Source organism: Aulonocara stuartgranti (assembly GCF_965226115.1).
Source record: "Aulonocara stuartgranti genome assembly, chromosome: 10".
Classification (NCBI taxonomy): domain Eukaryota; kingdom Metazoa; phylum Chordata; class Actinopteri; order Cichliformes; family Cichlidae; genus Aulonocara; species Aulonocara stuartgranti.
This window is the reverse complement of record NC_138946.1, coordinates 2,163,670-2,186,463: the sequence shown is the minus strand read 5'-3', so window position 1 is coordinate 2,186,463 and position 22,794 is coordinate 2,163,670. Positions and strand designations below refer to the sequence as shown.

Below are 22,794 nucleotides of genomic sequence, written 5' to 3'. Positions count from 1 at the left end.
TATTCAGAGATATAAATGTGATTGTTTGCCAACAAATAGTTCACAGCTTCATCGTCGGAGATTAAAAAAGCGAAGCAGAGCCTGGGTGTCTGTTAGTTCTTTTTACCTTTAATAAAAAGAAAACTAAAATAAAAATCTCAACATAAAAATACATGGCGAAACAATAGACTCTTAAATGATTATGAGAATAATCATGGTCGCAATGATGATACAGTAGAATAATAAGAAGTCACCATAATAATAATAATAATAATAATCAGAAGCATAATAATCATAGATCTATCTGTTCTGGTGTCCGTCCCACCAGCAGAAATCACTTCCTGTTTTATAGACATTATGGTAAGCATCGCACAGGGCCGGGGCGTGGCACTTGTCAAAATATTTTCACACTTAGCAAAGTTACCCCACATATGCACGACAAAATAAGGACAGAATCACAGCTCGTACGATTCACAGCACTGCTTGGAAACAAAATTTCAAACAAAGGAATTCAAATCATGCTCCGAGTCGGCTTCTTCATCTACGTCTTGTTTTAGGGTCGCAGCTGTAACGTTTGACTGAGCTAAGGAAGGAGGGAGGGTGGGAAGGAGGGAAATTTGGCAGTTTTAAAATTGAACAAAACAAAGTTCAAGTTGTGAAACCCCAACAAACAATTTTAGGGAAAAATAAATGTTAACATTCTTCTTCGTTTTCTGAAATAAAACGTCTGCAGTTCTGCGGGGTTTTCGTCCAATGAAAGTGCAGTGCTCGTGTTCATCTGAAATGTTGATCTGTACAGGGATTTGGGGCCAAAAATCATTAACAAAATAACATTAATAATAACGATAATAAAGCCTAGAATAAAAGCAACAGATTTGGAAAGCTGGCGTCTAAAACCTGAAGTCCTTCACATCGTGTCCGAGTTTGGATGGAGGAAAGAAAAGAGATCATTTAAATGGTTTGATGGTCTTGAGAGGGTAAGGCGGGATGTTGGTGAGGTGGATTTAGAACGGAAACACTGGTGCTGATTGGTTCATTTTGGCTGTCATGTTTCTCATGGCACCCTAAAGTTACTTCCTGTAAGTAAATGTGCTTTAAAAACTGTTTAAAAGCTTCCAAAATGAGCTAAGTTTCAAAAGAACGTGAAGAAGAGCAGCATGGCTGCACTTTTGACCACAAGATGAAGCAGAGAGTCAATGTGCAGCTACTTTTAAGCTGCTCCCTGTCCGTCCCACCAGCAGAAATCACTTCCTGTTTTGTAGACATTATGGCAAGCATCACACAGACCGGGTACTCGCCAAAACACCTAAATCCAAACTCTGGACCAGATTTGAAATCGAGGTCCAGCAAAGACTCACAGCACTATCGTGGTACTACACAGCACAGCCTTTAGTTTCAGTTCATTTGTCTTCAACACGACTGCCTAGTGGTCTTTTCATGCATGTTTGTTTTGATGCTTTGGTTCATTTTGGACTATTTTAAACAACTTCAGCTTCTCAAGTTTAAACATTTCCTTTGGCATCAACCTTTAAAAAATAGTTTTATGGTTTCATTTTTAGATCATTATGTTTTGTTTCTAAGAGAGAAAAAAAAGGTCACATACCGAGAATAAAGGTGTGAAAAACATTTCAAAGTGAATCAATACTGCTCATTACCAGCTCTGCATTTTTATCCTTGGTCTCTACGAGAATCTAGCAAAGCAGCTTTGCGTGATTCAAAGCTCTAAATAATCCTTATCTTGTACTGAGCTCTCACTTCCACTTTAAGACAACTTTCTTCTGATTGGCTGCCTCTGGTCAGAACATGAGATGGTTTCTGTGTCCTGAGATGATCATAATAGGGACATCTGCTCTGTGTGACATCATACAGACTGTGAGTAGGAAAAACAAAAAAACTGAGCATTTGGCTGCAGGATTACGGATCATTGACCAATTGGCTATCAGAAACTTCAACCATGTTTAATACGAACATTCACAGGAAATAAGTCAAATTTGAACAGGTCAACATTAAAGTAAGTCTGTTCACTGTCATCAGCATCTTTCAATGTGTCAAACAAAACAATAGTGGGTAATCTGTGTTTGATGGTCTAGAAATAACTGTGAAACTGCCAAATCCCGGACAAACCCCCAAATATTGTATCATCACAGTACAAACTAAACAACAGTAAAGGCCACAGAAATATTTGTTACCAGATTGGAAATAATTCCAGAAAAGAAAATGGTGACAACATTAATTTAAAATGTATCTTTGCAATCTACACAATAAAATAAAGAGAAGCTCTCAAGGATTAGAAATTATAAGAATATGTGGTTGTTTTATTTTATTAAAAAGTTAATATTAATTTTAAAGTTATATTTACTAAGCAAAATATTTAATGGTTTATCCCCTGAAACTAAAATGTAAGACCTGAACTTAATTAGAGAAAAATAACACCACGCAGTGTTTCTAAACTGACACATCCCAGGTTTGCCCAAACGTTTTAAACCAACAATTTTTCTTTTTAAAAAAGCTGAGTTCTTGTCAGTCACCAAGGTTCAAAGATCATCGTGTTGGCAACAGTGAAACATTAAAGGCACAGCACAGCTTCCTGTGATGACTTAACTCTGAGGTGAAGCTTCATACTAACTTCATCTGAATGCTTGTTCAAAGTGAGTTTGGACCAGTGAGTGAAGACAACAAACCAAACAACGAGCACCAGAGTTTCCCTTCAATGAGCTGACAATGGCGAGTTAAACCGGCCGCACCGAGTCTCAGACCGTTTCTATTTTAACAAGCAACAAGAGAAACAGACTTTAGCATCAGTTTTGTTGACTTTAACTGTAAATCTGGAAGTGAAATAAACAGAAACAGATCAAAGAAAGGTAAAAAACCTATCCAGTGACTCGACCTCCAAATCCAGTCCAAAGTTCAAGGAAAAAAAAAAAAATGATTCCAGTGTGACTAAACTCGAGTGTTCTTTAGTTCCATCAGAGAAAATTTATATCCTGGGTTGTTTTAGTTAAGAATCGTGACTCTCAGTGATCAGGCCTCCTGTACCATCTCAAATTTATATGCTTTGTTTTTAGCTTCAATTTGTTCGCTGTCACATTGTTGCAATTACACGTCTTCATTCTCTTAACCAACAACAGTATTCAGACAAGTACCAGCTTACTGTTGAGCTTTAACAGGATTAAACCAAAATAAAGAGTTAAATTAGCTCCACTTACGGAGAGGGTGGATAAAGTTTTGGTTGTCGTCTTTTCATGTAATTTCTTAAAAAGCAGGATTGCAAAATGATCTCTGGGATCTGAATGAAGTGTCTGCACTGGAATGTTTTTTTTTAATAATTAAAAAAAGCCGACAGAACATGGCGAACGTTTCTGAACATGGACGACAGTTGGAGCAGGAGGAGAGCGGATGCTGGTGAAATCGAACTTCAGTCGCTTGTAAGACTTCTCTGAGTGTGTGTGTTTGTGTGCACATGTATTTCCTCTCGCTGCAGCCACCGCGAGAAAAACTATCTACAGGATTTACTCGAAGGAAAGCGGCGATCACCACCGAACAATTTTTTTTCCAAATATATATTCTGCTTGTACAGGACGGTGATCGTCGGGAAACATTCAAAAACAAAGCGGACGAACGCTGCTGATTCTTTAGCTTCCTGCTTTCTATCTCAAAGCCCCGCCCACGACAAGCAGCAGAGGTTCCCATCCACAGTGCCAACATCTGTCCTGCAGCTGCTTAACATTTAGAATTTCTAGCAAAAAAGAGAAACAAGAGACAACAGATGGAGAAGACGGCGGAAAAATGGCGGAGGTGGCATGACGAATGGCTGAAGCAAGAGAGGAAGAACACCACCAAGCCCCTCCGAGGCCTCCGTCCAAATATACCCTCATCCATCCCTGGGGAATGTGAACAGTGAGTGTGTGTGTGTGTGTGTGTGTGTTGTGGTTTTGAAGCGAGCATATGAAGGGGTTGGCGAGCTCCTAGCAGTCCTCATCCTTGTCGTCCACAACACCTTTGAGCCGGAGGCGGGCGAAGTCCTCGAAGACGAAGTCGTCGTCCTGCGAGATGCTGCTTGAAGGATGAAAAAGACGAGTTTTATTGTGAAAGGTTCCATACAGCCCTGTTTGAATCCAGCACCAACAGCACGTCACATGTGTGAACTGAGCATCTGTGAAGTTTTCCACCTCACGCCGGGTTTGTGAATCTGCCGCTGCTGCAAACGGCTGCAGATGTTTCTGCTGTCATTTCCTGAAACAGACGGTAGCTCCTAACCCTTCAGCATTAATGATGCGCTCACAGATTCAAGATCCACTCGTCACGTCTCGCAGCTCTCACAGGAGAAACCGTTCACGTCCATGGATTCATTTTACAGACGTTTTTTGTTTCCTTAGGATTTTTAAACTTTCGGGTATTGAACACCAACAGCTGCTCCTTGTAAGGGTCAGTCAGTTCCACGTTATGGCGTGCTGTAGTTCACACATGCTCAGTTTAATCAGTGACGTTATGTTAGTGCTGGTTGCCATGGTTTCTGTTTGTATGTAAAATAAAACTCAGCAGAAGTCTGGAAACTCACTTTGTTTCAAACTCTATCAAATTGGTGTCGATGGGCGGGTCAGTTTCTGGCACAGCTGAAACACACACACAAGCATGTCACGCTGCCGTTTCCATGGAAACTGATGCTCAGTGCCATGGTGAATCCGCATACGAGGATTCACCATACGAGGCTGCAGAGACTCACCTGACTGCGGGCGGGACGCCGGCGGCTCCGGAGGTTTAGGATGCATTAAGATGAAGGGCAGCTCCACCGACACGTCCCTGGAAAATAGGAAGCACGGCGTCATTGCAGCAAACCCCGCCTCCTTCCTTTTTCCAACAGGTTAAAAATGTCCTGATAAATCTGCCCGTTAAAGCCCCACAGCTGATAATTAACTCACTTCAGAGCAAACTGACTACTGAGTGACAACAACCACCTAGAAACCCATGTTAACATTAAACACCAGGCTGTGGTTCCCCCACATGAACACTGAGGCTTTCAGTCCCATTTACCTCTCCAATAAGCCTCGCAGCAGCCTGCAGGGAGGGGGGAGGGCACACAGAAGAGGAGGGGGGAGAGGGGGACGGGGCGGAGCCACACAAAACGCCAAAAAACACAGAGAAGGGAGGTGAAATGAAAAGCAGGAGGCGACAGGTTCACAAAAACCTACAGTGGAAGCAAACACAGTGAGGAGCAACGACAGCAACGAGCCAACAGGGTGGAGCAGGAAGCAGGAAGTGGAGGCCGAGCTGCACCTGCAGCTCTTTCTGAATAAAACACCCGAAAAATGAGAAAATCGTCTTTAAACCAACCGTGAAAAAAAATGAAGAGCTGCTCAATTTAGCACCACCTCCAGCCGCCCTCAGTAAATATCACAAGTCATGTGACTTTAAAGTCCAATGGCGAGACAGACGGTAGATAAAGGACTACGGTCCTAGACAGATGCTGAGGACTCATTAAACTCTCACAGGCTTTTATTGTGAAAGGATGACTTTGTAAAGCCTCCCTCAGCTGACTGGAGTCTGAGCTCAAGCTCTGGCCGTGTTTAAGCTTCAAACTGATTCACGTGGTTTTTGTACGTCTTTAAGTCAAATATGATCCCGAGACTCGCTTCACACGTGTGGCGTTTCCATGTAAACGTGGACAAACGCCAGACTGTTGCGTAGGAAACGTTCAGGTGCAGCTCGGCCTCAGGCGTTTCACTGAGTGACGTCTGGAAGATAAAAACACCTCCAAACTTCACTGATGACAGCTACAGGAAACAGTGAGCTGGAGAGGACAGGAAGTGATGTCAGCAGAGTGTGTGTGTGTGTTGCTGTACCCTCCACGGGACACCACCAGCTTGACTTTGACTCTGTAGGACACCAGGATCCCCAGGACCTCCTTGTTGGTGACGTCCTTCACACTGAAACACACACGGAGCACTGTGGTCACATGACCATGCAAACACACACCTGTGTGTTACACCTGTGTGTGTGTTTGTGTTTTACATGGTGGATGAGGCCAGGTTGGTGTCTTCATGTTTGAGCTTCCCGTCCAGAGCGAGTCCTCTCTTCTCTCTGTTCTTGTCCAGTGTCGGGGTCAGAGTGTACACCTTGCAGAAGGTGGAGCTGGACGACACCTGGTCGCTGTGGAGACCAGACGCTGCTGTCAGGCAAACCGTTCAGGTAAACCCCGCCCCTCCACCAATCTCATTAAACAGGTGTGAACATCAATGACCTTTTGTCACTGGTTTTAAACCAGCTCAGATTGGTTAGCCTGGTTAACTCTATCACATTTTCATTCATTAACATTGGTTTAAACCAGTTACACCAGCATGCAGGGACAGGGACACTTACTCTGCCTCCAGCTGAGCCACGGGACATTTATACTGGGCAGTGCTGAACAGGCAGATGTCTGCGTACTGACGCACTGCGGAAGACAAACAGAGGAGGTGTGACTGTGATAACAGGACGGCGTGCAGAGAAGCGCAGAAAAAGAGTTGAGAGATGCGTACCGGAGATCTTCACCCTCTTGACGGTCTTGGTGGAGTTGTTGGTGACGTGGACGTTGACGCTGATGGGCTCGCCGTGATAATACAGCTACACACAGAACACCATTATTAGCATAAAAACAAAGGACTGGTTTGTGGGTATCGGGGCTGTTTGCGCACCTCTTTGTCCAGAGATGCCTCCAGGTGCAGGGACCTGTCGGACATCAGGAAGCTGCGGGTGGTCTCCACCATCGGCTGAGGACCAGGCTTCTCCGGAGCGTACTGAACCTTCCTGATCACCAGACGCACCGAGTTCCTGCACACAGCACAGGCTTCAGCACGGTGATTCCTCTAGCGTTCACTGGAGGCTGGCTCACAGTATGACACACAGAAGAGCCTCTCTTGTCCTAAAGTAAACACTGAGTCTGACATTTTACTGCCTCTGGTAGATTACTGTACTGTGAGTCTACAAAATAAAAGCCCCGCACAGAGCCTGCTGGGGTACAGGCTGGCTTTGGACTGCAATGAAACACAGCAAAAGCTTTAAAGTGGACCTTTTATTTCCTGTTCCACTGGTGGGTGTTCATGTTTACACGACCAAAGTTAATCCCCACTCAGTTATTTCTACTCTGGGTTTGAACTCCACGCAGCTCCTGAGTGAAGCTTCCCGCAGGTCTGAACTCACCTCTTGTGAATCTTCTCTTCCATTGACTTGGCACAGAAAGCTCTGATCTCAAAGTCAACACCACAGGCCTGCAGGAAGAGGAGAGAGGACAGCTCAGCGCCACCGTGTTTATAAAAACGCCTCAACTGTGCTGACGCGCCGCGAGCGCAGCCCTGCTTTTTCCCGTTTTATAAACACACCGTCTCTCTCTCTCTCTCCGCTATGAGCGACGCTGGAACAGCTTCAGCTAAAAATCAACGGCGTGTTTATCGGCCTGTCTGAGGCGGTCGTTACGGTAAATCGTAGCCTGTCAGCGACGCTCCTCACAGATAACCGACTCCATCTGACTCCCCGTTTAAAACCAAACATGTCAACGCTGGAAGAAGCTCCTGAACGTCAGGCTGTTAATCAGGAATAAAATAGGTTTCAGGAGCCAAAATGTGTGAGAAAGAAAAGGTCTGCACGTCTTCAGGCCTGAAGGACACGCTGCACATCAGAATGCTGCATTTGCAGAAAGAAAAAAGGCAGTGATGGGAACTGTTCCCTCACTGACAGGAAACAAGTTGTTTAGTTGACCGAGCGCTCAGATCCACTGCTCCGCTGTTTCAGGGCCTGATCGGGGAAACATCAGCCGACGCAGAAAATCAACAACTAAAAGCCAGGAAGTCTGCAGACGCACGCAAACTCGGCGACGCTTCAGAGTCGAACACGCAGCTGCAGGACAGAGGTGGGTTTGAATATTCATCTTTGTACAAGCTGAAGTAACCTGAGCGGAGGAGAGCTCAGCCTCACACCTGTCTCACATTCAGGTTCTTAATCTCACGACAGTAAAAGGCTGCATCATCATCTCGTGCTGCAGGTGGCTCCACCTGTCAGCTGCAAAGGTTATGCTGCTGTTATAATAATAAGACACATTATCATCATTATCATTATTATTATTATGGATGTGTGCAACTGGTGGACCAATCACCGCTGTTGTCACTAGTTGTTTAATCTAACTGTTAAAAGTTTCATTGATCCCTGGTGCTGGTAAATTATTGTGTCCTAAATGTTATGCAGTCATCTGCCACCAGATGGCGCTTCATGAATCCTTTCATGTTAGCTTTTGTGAACTCTATTAGAATGAGAGGACAAATCCCAGCAGCAGAAATGAGCTTTCTCCAGAAGGTGGACGGGCTGTGAGTGGAGCTGCTACTCTTGCACATCAACAGCAGCCAGCTAAGGCCTGGGTCACGTGTTCCCACTGGGCATGTCCTACTGGGAGGAGGCTCGGCGTAGACCTGGGCACGCTGGCCTGGAACACCTCGACGTTTCCTCGGATAAGCTGGAGGAAGTGGAGGGAGGAAGGTCTGGGCTTTCCCACTTCAGAAGAAGTAGAAGAAGCAGAAGAAGAAAAAAAATGTCGGGACGATTTATGATTCTGATAAATGCCGAACAGCGTGGACCACTCAATGCACTGTTCTCCCTCAGCTGTGACTTAAAATCTGAGTGTTTTAGTTTCAGACTAGTTGGTTAGTCTGATTGTTTTTTCCTCGTTTCGCAAATAAGAATTGAGTTGCCAGGTTTTATAATTCAGTTTAAATTCCATCAAGTCTTTAAAGGAACCTGATCTAATAAACCAGACTGTGGGGTTTAAATCTGACTGCTGTTAAACATCTTTAAAATCTATTTAAACCTCCTCTGAACGTGACGTTGGACATCCACCCGTCTGCTGACCTGCTGTGGAGGAACCAGATGGGTGCAGCAGTTACTGGTTGTGCCGATGTAGCGTACTGGGACGTGCGTGGCTCGCCGTCCGACCCAGAGAGCCCGCTCTGCTCCGACCCTGTGGGCGTGAGCATTGTCCTGCTGAAACAGCTGCAGGGTGGGGCGCTGAATGCAACGTGAACAGGGCGGAGACCCTCCGTCAGATTTCCACAGGGAACAATCAGATCAGAGATGGTGCTCCAGCTCTGAGATCATTTACTGGACCTGAAAACTTCTCGTCCTTCAGTTTCAGACTGAACTCATCGTTAAAGCATCGAGTTAACGATCAGAAGCAGGAGGCGGTGCTTTCAGCTGCTCCCTGAACTCGCAGCGGTCGCCACAGCGGATGAATGGCACAGATTTTCCACCGGATGCCCTTCCTGACGTAACCCTCACATTTACTATGTGACCCCCTGAGGCCGGCCTGTAAATCCCCTCGGGCAGGCGGGTTTGGGTGGACCCAGACAGAGATTTCTATTTCAAACTGAGGCGTGACGTTTGGGAACAGCTAATTTACGACATCCGTGCTCTGCCGTTTCACAGCTGGGGGGGTTCGGTTACCTTGCCGGTGTCCTCGGGTCCGGGCTGTAGAGTGACTGAACAGGGGAGATTCTGAGGAATCTGGAAAACAAGAAGAAGAACGAGAACGTCAGAATCACAGTTTGTTCATTCGTTGTTTCCACACCACAAACTCAGAGCCCGTTTTTATGAAGCTTCCCACAGAGCGCCGACCTTTAAACTCCCAGCAGCCCTGGCTCAGCTCGACTCTCGTAAAGAATCCGAGGCTCCCATAAAGCTCAGATATTTTCTCAGACGTGCTTTATCGAGTAAAATAATCTGTGCACATTAAGAGTAAACGCCACAGAGCTGCAGGACGTCCTCCCTCATAAATGCCCTGCTGAGGAGGTGTGATGACCCCTTTCAACCAAAAAGTTCCAGGAAGGTAAAAAAGTGCAATTAAATTTCCACCGTATGTGAAGGAGGAGGAAGCCAGAACAAATGAGTGTAATGAGCGACTTCCTGAGTTCCTCAAAGGGTTCTTGATCTTACAGGGAACTGCGCTCCGATGGAAACGCCCTTCAGTGTGTCACTTCTAGTCTAACAGGAAGTCAAAGTCTTCCTCATTTGCATCTCCTTGTTTATTTCAGGAAGCTGGCGATCAGCAAACATCACGAGACACGTCTGACGCTCGTCCTGATATTGACGCCGGGCTGAAGCAGCCCGAGGAAAGAGCCGACAGACGAGGTCAGCGGGCTATAAATGATCTGCTTTTTCAGGCCACAGCAGACGGCGTTCAGACACTAATGGATGCTGGGTAAACACAGGCTAATGAACTGATGGCAAAGATCAATATGCTCATCTTTAAATGTTTACATCGAGGCCCTGAGCTCCCACCTGGTTAAACAGCTCCGTTCTTCTTCTTACATATTTTATACATCTTGCACACGTGCGGTGCAGAAAGGTTCGATAGTGCGCCGTGCAGCTGCAGTTCCTCTAATCACCAGCAGGGGCTCCAGCAGTGAGTCAGTGCCCACAGACTCACATGGAGCGCATTTCACTTCAAACACCATATAAAGACGTGGCGTCTTCACCACGAGCTCCACACACGGAGCCCTGAGGAGGAGCAGTGACTCACGGTGAAGTAGAAGGGGTGTGCGTGCTGGCCGAGCTTCTTCAGCAGCCTCTCCTGCAGCCGGCTGTTGGGTTTCCGCTCCTCGGGCACCGGAGGGAAGGCCTGACGCCGAGAGAGAGACGACAGTGAGAACGTCCGACCTTTAAAAGTACTCAACTGTCTGCTCAGGCGCAGGCTGATGAAGCTCACCTGGAAGGTGGAGATGTACAGATCCTTCCGGAAGGATAGACCGAGCACGTCCAGGTCCTCGCGTCCATATCGAAACGCACAGGTCAGCGTGACGAAGACTGTGGGGAGGAAGAAGAGGCTGTTTGCAGTTTAAATGAGTCATTCATTAAAATCAGGTTTAATTCAACAATAAAACATTAAAACTGTTAAAAATCATCGACACAGCAAAACAGCGTCGTTACAGAAGAGGTGAAGTGGACCTTTGCTGCTCTGCATGAGCCACACTTCAAAATAACCTTACAGCTCATGCCGAACATGACAGAGATGAAGCTCCTCCCCCTTTGAGGCATCATGCTTTTGATTGGCTGCCCTTTGCAACTGAACAACAGGACTTCTGACATCTCACTGTGACATCACGCAGGTCCACGAGTGTAAGAGACTGTGATAAACTGGTTGTTTAGAGCTCACAGCGATTATCTGCACAGCACAAACTGCCAGCAGTGGAAAAGCAGACGCAGGATAAGAGCTGAGCTGCGTTCTGGGTTTTGTTGGGTGATGTTTGTGTAGCAACATTAAAAACAACGTCCAGGCAAACAGTAATTTACCTGTTTTTCCAACTATTGACACACAGTCAGAGGTCCAGAAACTGCTTATTATGTAAACAAAGGTCATTCTGCCTGTTTTGTATTCAGCGTTTCTGAAACAGTTGTTTAACAGTAAACAGACAAAAATGAGACGTTTGTGTCCTTAATAAATGAACGTGCTGAGAAATAAACAGGAAGTCGTTAATCAAAGGCTTCAGCTCTGCACAGAAAGGTCAGCAGGAAGTTGATGAAACAACACGAGCGCAAGGCTTTTACTCTCGTTTATTTACACACGGCAACAAGTCAAAGCCGCTGCACAGTTGGCTTCAGCACACTCTGCCACATGATTGGCTGATGAGACATTTGCTTTATAGACTTAACGTTTAGATCTTGCAGTGAAGTCTCAGTGTGTTCCTGTACATGTGTGCAGGTGTTCTCGCCTACCTTTCCTGTCCTTCAGGTACTCTGGGTCGACCAGGATCACGCCATCTGTTGGCAGGAAGGAAGACAAACAGTCACGAAGGTCACCGGTTTACCTGATCAGGATCTCTGACTCCTGTAAATACAGGACTGTACCACAGCAGCCGTGCTCCCTAAAAACTCCAAAACAAACACAAACGAGTCCAGACTCACCGACTGGGTCCACGTGGTCCAGGTGGTCCACAAAGTCTCGCTTTCCCAAGTAAACCGTCAACTGCACAGACCAATCACAGGATTAGTTTATTTAATCCAGATGTGTGATCACAACAGCTCAGTGAAAACTGGATAAATCCTACTGGAATAACTTTGACCTCTTCCTGGTCCCCACACAAAGGTCACCAGCTCTGTGCACACGTTTGCAGACGATGTGCTGTTAATAACTTATTTATAAACTGCTGCTCTCTGTATTGTTTCCAAGTACAACAATGGAAGGTTTTTGGTTTGGAGTACAAAGGCGGTCACTGGCTACAGCATCCAACCTTCCAGAGAGCTGCTGCAGGACGTTGTAAAAACACCTCACACAGGTGGAGACCAGTGTCAGGTTAACTTCCAGGTTATTTCTCGACCAACCTGGAAGTTAGCGACCCCTAAGCCAGAAGTCCGGGAGAAGGGACGCTCTCTAATCGAAGTCCTAAAAGAACAGAATCTGCTAACAGCATGCAGCGTGTGAGCTCATGTTAAACTTCCCCATCGACAGGAAGTTTAAAAAAGAAAAATGTAACTATATCAAAGGAGTAAAGCAGGATCTGCCCGAGTGTTTAACCACACTGAACCACAACCTTCTGACAGGGAGTGAATTTAGAGGCAACAGTAAAGGAACGACTGCATAACACTGAATATTAATCTTTATCTCGACTCTCTTCTTAACAAATGTTTAAACTAAAACTGGATGAACTGGTCACACTGGTGACGTCCCAGTTTACTACCTGACTTCACTGTGGAGTTGCTCTGCCTGCTTCATCTTTGTCACATAATGAGTGCTTTGCGTCGCTCCCTTTGGCAGCTCGTTTTTCTGCCCTTACGTCTGTATATCTGCTTTTAATCGCCCTGATTCTATGATTGTGGTTTTTACTCTGGTGTTTGAGTGAAATGCTGCGATCTGAAGGGTCAGTATGAACAAAGCTTCATGTTTTAGGTGGCAGAGGGAGAAGAGTGCTTTCTACTGCTTCCTCACAGTGTCAGATGTTGCAGAACAAACTCGTGGACTCACCTTACAGTTGGGGCTCGACTTCTTGAAAACTCTGAGAGGTTTGGGAAGAGGAGACAGAGAGGAGGAAAGAAAGAGAAGGTTAGCTCGTTTTTTCTGGCTGAACCCTGTCGCTAAACGAAGAGCGCTGCGGTCGATTCAAACAGGTTTTCAGACCCGCTGCAGCTCATCGAGAGCGTGTGGGTGAGACAATTCTGTGAAAAATAACCCGAGGAAGTGTGGCAGCTTCCTGCTGTGTCGAAATAAACAGTGGCCTTGTTTGAAACCGATGGTTGGGGGTGGGGGGGAAGTGGTTTTGATGAAAAACAGTGTACATGACCTAGGGTTATTATGGGATGTCACCGCACTGCTTTAAGAGGGAAACAGGTGGATGTTAACCAACACGATCACTTAAACTACTCGAGTCCAAGTCTGCGCGATGCCACTGAAACTTTTACAAACCTTTGAACCACCAGAAACACGCCGCAGGATCTCAACAATCATTACAAGAACAGCTGAACACACCGACACCAGGACTGAGTCTAGACCTGAGCCGCAGCTGAAAGAGTGAGGCTTTAGCGTGGCTGCAGTTTCACTGCCAAAACACAAGGTGGCAGCGGACTGCCCATTTCCTAACTGATATTAAAAAGTGGTGGAAGAGAGAAGCATCGAAGAAAAACTAATCTCCCAAAACCGGTCCCAGGCGCAGCTTGGACCCACGATCTTGATGTCAATAAACCAAAGTAAACTTCGGCCCCTCTTCGATCAGCGCCGCCCCGGATCACTTGCAGTCCAGCACTACTGGGTGTGTCTGGTTGTCGTCACAGCTTTGCCGGGTTTCAAAGATGGCGGTTTTGATTTTGGTGAACCTGATGCTCACTGAGTGATGCTACTTGCCAGGCATGCAGTCTGATGACATCACATTTTACCACCTGCTCAGATCGCTAAAAAAGTAGCTGGTACTATGACCTAATGGAAAACCCTGAAAGGTGTGGCGAACCGCGGCTTTTCTGACAATAACCTGCAGAGAGAGCACAGATGGACTAAACCTTCAGTTTGTGACCGCGGTCTTCGTTCTGCTCTGCAAACACAAACCGCAGCAGGACCAAAGTTTAACCTCGGACAATGACGGAAGTGCCAAAAGCATCCTGCTCACAGTGATGAAGCTCCACCCACTCTGGTGTCCTCCCACAGTGCAAACCAGAAATGCCACATCCCGTGTGTTACGCTGCTTTTCACGCTGCTGAATTTTATCAGTCAGCTGCAAAAGGACGCCGCTGCAGTTCCTTTAATGTCCACTTGAGGCTTCAGAACTCAGTCAGACCCCGCAAGGTCTTAAAATCTCTAACTTTTCATTTTCTTCATCATAACAACTGCAGCTAAATGTTTTTAGAACTCATCAATTTGAACTGCATCCAGTTTGGAAATTAGGGGCGTGGCCTCTGTGGCTGACAGCAGATGGCCATTTGGAGTCTTTTCAGTCAAGTGATGTGATGAAAAACCACCACAGGTGCCAACACACCTTGAAAAGCTGAACTCATTTTAAGGCCTGAAAACCAAACATGCCCACAGTTCAGCAGCTGTGTGAGGAAGCACCGAGGCTCTCAGCATCTGTATGAAGCCGTCACTTCCTCCAGGCCCTCGCCGCCTCAGACATCATCCTCTGCCAGGACGAGGCGCTGCTGTCCTGCTTCACAGCAGCTCCTTCTTCCTGTCACAGCCGCTGATGCTTTCCACACTCGGGTTAAATTTAGATCACTTCAAAGCATGAATTAAAACTGATTTACAGGTTTCTGCGGCTCCGATTTTTGGCGCTCGAGGCTTATTATTTACGACTGTGGTGTTTTTTAATCTGCAGCTTTGAATCCAGAAAGAACAAAAACACGTCGTAATGAGCTGCAGATATGAACCGCACGCACAGCTCAGCTCCACGCCTCTTCAGGCCACGCCGTTCCAGATCTGCTTCCCAATTAGGGCCGATAACAGCAATCGTTTTCTTTATCGATTACCCTCAAACACCACAGCAGAGGATGGTCACAGCTTCTCGAAGCCAGAGGCGACTGATGTCAGACTAATAATCCAGAAACTGTTTTATTTAACAGAGTTGAAGAAAGCGTTTAAAATGTTACCATATATGAATAAATTAGAGTCACTGTGGTCATTTTGCTCATTCATGCACAGAAAGTTACCCCAGGTCAGAGACATCAGCTGTTTCTGCTTTTATTTTCACTTACTGACATTTTACAAGAGCGAGATTCACTAATTGAGACTGTTTACTAATCGTAGCCTAAACCTGGTGCATTTCTTTCTCCTGGTATTTACACAAACCTGCTGAAAACAAAGCTCGACTGCTCAGAACAAAACGCTCCAAGTGACTTTTTAGGCCAGAATCAACTAATTATTCTACACTTCAAACAGGAAACAGGTGGAACCAAGGCAGGCGCCGCGGTGCAGCGGTTCACACGTCCACCTGTGTCGGCACCTCTGCACATCCAGCCCAAAGAAATCTCATTTAATTTTCAGGAACGATGACTCGACGAGACGCAAACGCTGCAAAGGAGGAAGGGGGCAGACATGGCAGGGTGTGAGGACTATAATGGGCCTGCGTCCGCTCACGTGTTTCCTGCTCCCGTTGGTGAATGTTGGTGGCCACAGTCCCCAATAATGAGGTCAGTGTGTAGAAGTGGTCCCAGGAAAGCACAACAAAAAAAGACTCAAGTGTGTGTTTGTTGCTGCTGCACACACGACTGTTTAAAGACACGGATGGTGTTTGGACTGCTGACGAGTCTAAATTGTCACTTCTGCCCATATTCGTCTGCTGCTTCTTACTAATAAAGTTATTTGGTTCAGTGAGGCTTCAGATATGAAATAAATGAATACATTTTGTTTCCTTTCAGGAGCATTTTTGTGACTTCACCGTCAGAAAACAAACTAAAAGCAGGAGGAACAAGCTGGAGCTAAGTGGGTCACCCTCCATCCCAATTATCTGAGAGCACGTTTTCCAAACTTTGTGCCAATACCAGTTATCAGCACCTTGCAGAGAGGCCCACAGGGCTGCCAGATCACACCACAATGATGGCAGCAGCCTGCCAGCGCCTCTCAAACCATTACAAATCACAGCAGCACGGCTGGAGCTCATCGACTTATTTTAGCTGCTGCTAATTTCAGCTCGCTGCCTTTACCTTTAATTCCACCTTAAACTCTGAGTTTGTGTGTCAGCTGAACCACACAGTGGACCTCTGGGACCACGGCTCCTTTTAGCGTCATGGCCGCTCATTGCTCGCCCATCAGCTGGTTACTGCGGGCTGCTGTAAGAATTGGATAACTTGTAAGACCCTGCATCATTCTTTCTTCTAATTGGTCAGCTTCTGGAAGCCTGCTGAGGAGCAGACGGTGGGCTTGTGGTTTGAGTGTGTTATGGACCAGTATTTTAACTCTGAGCTCTGCAGGCAGAGAAACTAGGAGGAGAAACTCGCTCGAGTCCTCGCAGGATGAAGTCGTAAACGTCCCTGTGAGCTGCTAACCTTAACGAACAGCAGGCCTGCTTTGTTCTTGACTCCAACGTTAAATCTGAGGTGATGAAGGGCCCTGCTGCGCAGATATAAACACGCCTCGTCCTGAAATGCTTCCTGGACTGACGAAGTTACAGCGACAGTGTTTGTGTCCAGGCTGAGCAGAAACACTCGTCCATCATGGAGTCCAGCTGTAGTGCTTCGGCTGAGCGTCGCTGCAGCTCCTGCGATTCATTCAGCGATCGCTGCATTTTTATTCTGTGGTCTTTATAATTTAGGCACCTTCATATTATTTTTATTATTTTTGCAGTCAGTGGGTAGAAATGGTTACATTCTGGAGGACATGTTGGTTTCATGTTAAACTGCTGGTTCTTATTGTGGCTGAACGAGGTAAAGGGAACCTCTGTGGCTCGTTTCCACGTTTTTATTCTGGGACTGCACCAGAGCAGTTTTACATGAGTCACAGTTCAGAAATAATCCTTCCTCTTTACTCTGAGCCTGCTGCAGTCCCTTTAGTTCACCCTCCAACAAGCTTTCATCTGACTGGTTAACTTCTGGAAGTCAGCTGAGGGGCAAACAACCCCCTTCATCCTGGCTCCAAGCATAAACAGATGCTTTGGACAGTGGGTGGGGCTTCTGTGCTTCTCTGTGACTTCATACAGATCCCAGAGTAGAAAAAAAAAACAAGCGGTGTTTAGCGTGCTGCAGACACCGAGCTCATGTTTAATATGAACAGGAAATTTAAAAACAGCTCACTTTTGGTGTGATTAATAAACCAGGAGGATGACGCACTAATGAGTAGGTTAAAATGAATACACGCAGATGTTTCAGCAAAGCTTCAAACCCATGAGTGAGACTTAGTGTGGCCCCAAAACTCAAATATTCTCATTTGTATTTGTGTCAGAAACAGAGAGAAGCAGCAGCGGATGATACGACCACGTGAGGCTGAAGCTGGCGTCGAGGGAAAGAGATCCCGTAAACAGGAGAGCGTCGCAGCGAGCGCTTCCACCTGCAGGGGGGAGGTCTGCAGGGACGGCGCTCGCTCAGACAAACAGCTGACGTGAAGCTTCATGTCTGAACATGAACTGTTGCCATGTGACAACGGGATCGTGTTACCCAGCTGCTGGTGTTAAAAACATTTCAGATGATTTGAAGAGTCTGAGTGCAGATTTTCTCTTCTTAATTGTTTGTAACCAGAGAACACTCGGAGCTTCAGCTGCTGAAACGGGAGAGCGATGGGCTTAGAACGGCTCCATGCACCAATCTGAGAGCTGGGAGTCTGCAGCCATAAACCCTACATCTTCATCTGATGATCTGCAGCATGGTGCAGCATCATGCTGGAGAAGGCTCAGCATCACCAGCGAGCTCCTGGGAGGGGAAAGGACTGCAAACCAAAATTGAGCAGCTTTAAAAAGCTCCAAACGACACAAATTCAAATTCATGCTCCATGAATGACTGTTTTTTAAATCACGAGCGTGACCACAGCCGCTGCAGTACCTGTACAAGCAGGTGGAGGACAGGAAGCAGGTCGGACCGCAACACGAGGAAACCAGGTTTCCTCTCGGTCACAGTTCAGTGAGCGGCGGCGTCTCGTGCTGTTTATTAGCCAAACACTCAGAGCGGCAGGAGCGTGATGCTCGCTGCGTTTCACACTCTGACAAAATTTCCTCATGTTTGCCGGACGCCACCGTCGCTGCACTTCCTCTGCAGCGCCTGCCGCCCACAGACACTCGCGTTTCAGGGCCGCCTGCCTTCACATGCATGCCAGCCTCAGTTACACCTTCCTCTGGATTTACACCCAACAAACACAGTTTAGTGGCAGCAGAAATAATCCCAGGAACAAAGCGCACGAGCAGGCTCTTATTGTGGCAGTTCAGCCCGCCCTTCCTGTCAGGCCGATGCCTTCAGCTGAGTCTGTAACGATGAAGCTGCAGATAAGCAGGACTCAGACTGGTCTGACCACCGGAGCAACGAAACAGGGTGAAAGTTAAATTTTAAACTCTGCAGCTGAGCGAGGAACCAGGAAGTTATTCTGCAAGACTCAAACTAGACGTTCATCTCCAGGCTGTTTTCTTCCTCTTTCAAACTGCTGATTCAGATTAAATGACTAAACTGTGGGTGGTTTTGCAACTGTTTTCATTAGTAATCAGCCAATTAGTCGAACAACTGCTCCTAGAAAAACTAAAATTAGTGCAGAATGAGGGGAGAAAAGTGATGAAAGGGAGGGATTTCTGCGGCTGGTATTAAACTACAGACCTGTAACTGAGCTTCAGACACAAACGCCAACACAACAAACCGTCTGTGTCATTTTCTGAGAGTCAGATTTGACGTTTTTGTCAAAAAATATTCAACAATAAAGTGAATATCTGAGCTTTGTGTTGAGGATTATTTTCCTTTAAATGTCCTGATCCAGCATCAGTTGCTCCTGTTACACCAGCAGGAAAAAGTACTGCAGTATCTGCTGTTTCCATCCCCTCAGCGCTCAATCAGCTCTGCAGCTAACAGTTATTTTTATCACCAAATTCACGTTTATGTGACATAAGAATCATTTTATTGTTTATAAAATGAATTAAAAATGTATAATTTGGACACTTTATGGAGCCACTAAGGCCTGAAACAGTCACAGCTTATTTTTCTTCATTGCTTCTAAAAAAGACACAAAACTTCTATTCTGATTAATCTGAAATCGATCAGCGTCGCTCCAATGTTGGAGCTTCAGGCCGCAGGAAGTCCCTCAAAATGAATAAATAAATATTGCAATTATGTCTCCCATTAAATATTTACGCCTGGAGAACGAAGCGGAGCTTTAAAAAGCCACATGGGATGTAAGCATTAAAGCTATTCTTCATTTCCTGATATTTCTGATCAGCTTTTATCATTGGCAGGTCAAAAATGGACTTTTTGCGGCTTTTTGGTCCTTTTTAACATTTACCCTGAAAAAACCCGACGTTAGAAACATTCGTGTATTTAGCAGCGCTCTGAACGAACCAACTTTGAGGTCACATGTTAAAGCTTCATACAGGCCATCGAGTCGGACTCTTCCTCTGCCTTTGAGCACAGTCTGACGCCCTGAGTAAGAAACCTGCGGTCGTGTATATATTAGTTGGTTTTGAATTCGATTTCTGGGCGTGTGAACATCTCCAGCCGATGTACGACATTTCACACCTGGTCGGTGTTTCGTACGTTTGTACAAATTAAAAGCAGGATGAAGAACAGGAAGTGCATCACTGTTTGTTTCCAGCTAAAAATAACACAACCAGTTTTGTTTTTTTTTCAAAAAGAAATGATTTGCTTGCATTTGCATGCAGAGCAAATACACACTGCTACTTTCATCTGTGTCTGCAGCATGAAGAGGGTCAGGCCTGGGTCAGCCATTTTTGATAGTAATAAAAACAACAACCAGACATGAATAATAATAATTAGACGTTTGAGCTGTGACAATAATTCCAGACATCTAAACTTCACGTTGAGCACAAAAACAGCTGCAGCTTTGAGAGCACGCCAACCTGTTTACACGAAAAATGTGGCAACAAGGGACAAAGTCAGCACCAGACTCCTCTTACAAAACCAGCGACTCTTACATGAAAACAGGGTCGAGTTTATGCAACGCACCATTTCCGATATGACTAAATACATTAGGAACACCAAAGTCATGCAGCAGCAAGAACTAAGCAGCTGAGCGAGCTGTAAACAAGCAGCTCACGTGTTTTGTGACATAAAATTGCTGTTTTTGTGAATGAGTCTGGTAAAGCGTGACGGCTTCACGTCCTTGACACAGGTGTTGAAGATGATCTCAATACAACAGCCAATTAAAACGGATTCTTTTAGCTGTGCAACACCTGACACGGTAAACAACTGGAAGCAAAGCGTGAAATAACAGTTTTCCTGAGCCGTGGCCTCTGAAGGAGAGGCCTTTTTGTCTTTAATGTAACACACAGACAAAATATCAGGATGTGATTGGTTCTAGCTGGGCTCGTCGCTACACCTCGCAGCCACACTTACTAATCTAGTCGTACAAGACTCGAGGAGAGAAGCTTCACAGCTGTCAGTACAAAAGGTGAAAGGTCAAAGAGAAAAACTTTCCACTGCTGGCTGGTGTTTTGCAAACAGGCAAAGTGCCACAGAGCCACTCGACATGCAGCTTCGATGTATAATCTGTTAACAGCAGCTCGAGCGTGAATGTCAGTGAGAGCCATTTCTTCAACAGCTATGACGTTGGTCTTTCCTCCTGCCCGTTTCCTCTCCTCCCAGTTTTCCACCTGCTTCCTAACAGGAAGTAACTGGCAGGAAAGAAAGTTAAGTTGCAAGTGGAATGGGCTGGGCTGACTCGCCCCCCCCCCCGTTAGAGGAAAATCCATCAAAAACAGCGGCGATGATCAGCATTTTATAGCAAAAAGCTGCTACACATGAGGAAACGGATCGTGTGCATGAAAGCTGTACATCCAACAAACCTTGACCTCACAGAGGAGAAACAGGCAGGATGTGGATGTAAACAGCCTGAAGCAGTCAGCACTTTAATGTCATTTTCAGCAGCTTACATGTGCTGGAGTAAAGGAAAGAGCTGAACCTGACTTTAAAGGCCCTGTATTCCTGCCACATTACAACAGGACGGGGTCTGATGAGCTGCACAAAAACATAACAGTTATTCCTCATCATTAGTCTTATTTGTGTGTGTTGGATTAATGCAGTTAAGCCCTCTGGGTCTCTTCTGTTAATCGGAATCTGCAGAAGAAGAAATAAAGGCGAAAACACGGGAAGGAACGCTGATCCACAGCAGTGCTAACCCAATTAACTGGGGGTGTAAACACACAAGGGAAGGGGGGCATCCTGAGCTTTATAGAAACCACAATCACTTTGTGTCGTTGTGCTGTGCCTACACACCGAGTAGATCGACCCGAAACAGGAACCAGAACTCACAAATGTCCGAAAACGAAACCTCCACCCTCTTTAAAACACATTTACAGCTAACTGGCATGAACCTGCGGTACCAGAAACCCGAAATAAGCCCGTGATGGAGGTAAGCGAACCTAAATAGCCCACCAATACGCTCCTCCGTACCAAATTCCATTCAAAAACACTTCATTTTAACATTTCGCTCCTGGTTAACGAGAATAAACAACACTCTAATATTTCACGTTTCATAAAAGCTGACTGTAAACATTGGAACTGAATCGAACAAGAACAAGCTCCATAATTTAAACAAATCTCGAGTTAAAATGCTGTTTTGCAGGTTACATGTCGATACCGCCCACTAAGGTTTCAGCGGTCTTTTACTGGACAAACACCGTGGGAATTCCTCTCTAAAACACCCAAATGTGGTGTAGAATTACACGAATATGGTGCCGATTTTTTTTCTTTGTGCTAGATTAAGCGGTGGGCATTAACAGTTGATCATTTTTGGTGTGCTTTTCAGTCAAACGGAAACGTTAGCGGGATGTTGAAAATTGACAGATTTCTGAGCGGACGCTGGAACGCCGTCCCTTCCACCACAGCCGCGGATAGCTAACCCCACCCTGCTGTGCTAACTTCGCCTCCTGCAAACGAGGTCATCGCTCTGAGAGCTCCGGACCAGAACCAGAGGGCTCGCTCGCTGGTCTCGGCCCGGGTCTAGCTAATTAAGCGGGTAAATCTCTGATGCTCGAGCTGAGAGGAGAAACTCCTCCGCCTGGGCCACTAGCACGACTGCTAGCGAAGTGCGTGAGAACCGACGCTAACCCGCAGCTAGCCGTTTATAGCCTAGCCGTCCTACCTGGTGCCCGCCTTGTCCCCCATCTCCTCTGCAGGCGGACGGCAGGAAGATCCCAACAAAATGAGGCCGGACTCGTAGGTGTCTTGACTTTAAAACGGAGGCTTTTCTTCAGGCTGTTCCCCTCACATCGGCGCACAGAGAACTAGTTAGTATGGTAATTTGATTTAGCGCCGCCTCGGCTCTCCACTGGCTTCCGCAAAGGCAGCAGCTCCCCCTCCCCTCTGCGTGTTTGTGCGCGCTCTGCTGTCTCTGTGAGGACCCGCTGCGAAATGAAACAGCAGCGGGCTAATCCAGCTGCTTTACAGGCTGACCGAGGGTTTACTGCTACTTCAAGGTCCATTCATAGTTTGGCATAAATGATTCCTAAACTGCGGTGCAGCGCAGACATGCTGCTACCACCGGCCAGTCAATGGTAAACAGAGCAGGAGATGATTCACATTAAACAGCCTGACATGTTTAAGGTTCACCGCAATCCAGGGCCGTATTACCCACAAGGCTTCAGGTTTCCCGGATCCTCAGGAGCCCCCAGGAGTCCTCCACATTATGAAGCGATACAGAAATCAGGGAGTTGCTGATCTTTACTGTAGCTGATGTTTTTTCCC

General features: G+C 46.2%; 1 protein-coding gene across 8 annotated transcripts; it reads right to left on the bottom strand.

Moving 5' to 3' along the window:
* Nucleotides 1-86: 86 nt before the first annotated feature.
* Nucleotides 87-22,671, bottom strand: LOC309715225 (arrestin red cell). Of its 8 annotated transcripts, none has more exons than XM_082548174.1 (17): nt 22,193-22,667; nt 12,956-12,986; nt 11,899-11,959; nt 11,710-11,754; nt 10,703-10,800; nt 10,517-10,615; nt 9,442-9,501; nt 7,156-7,223; nt 6,651-6,786; nt 6,495-6,579; nt 6,337-6,409; nt 5,989-6,126; nt 5,820-5,903; nt 5,011-5,034; nt 4,703-4,779; nt 4,538-4,592; nt 87-4,035 (listed from the first exon to the last, which is right to left on the bottom strand). In XM_082548174.1, the coding sequence occupies exons 1-17, from the start codon at nt 22,213-22,215 to the stop codon at nt 3,945-3,947; spliced, it is 1,248 nt and encodes a 415-aa protein (XP_082404300.1). In that variant the 5' UTR covers nt 22,216-22,667; the 3' UTR covers nt 87-3,944. The 8 variants fall into 8 exon arrangements, with proteins under 8 accessions (XP_082404300.1, XP_082404301.1, XP_082404296.1 ...); XM_082548175.1 differs by having other exon boundaries at nt 87-4,032; nt 22,193-22,666; XM_082548170.1 differs by having other exon boundaries at nt 10,517-10,800; nt 22,193-22,671.
* Between the last annotated feature and the right edge of the window lie 123 nt (nt 22,672-22,794).

What these genes read in the sequence shown, in the direction of transcription:
- LOC309715225 (XM_082548170.1), bottom strand. Translation starts at nt 22,215, where the DNA reads ATGGGGGACAAGGCGGGCACCAG. An exon ending in GGGGACAAGGCGGGCACCAG is followed by an intron (nt 12,987 to 22,192) that starts GTAGGACGGCTA and finishes CAAACCTCTCAG; the next exon opens with AGTTTTCAAGAAGTCGAGCC. An exon ending in AGGCATCTCTGGACAAAGAG is followed by an intron (nt 6,580 to 6,650) that starts GTGCGCAAACAG and finishes TTCTGTGTGTAG; the next exon opens with CTGTATTATCACGGCGAGCC.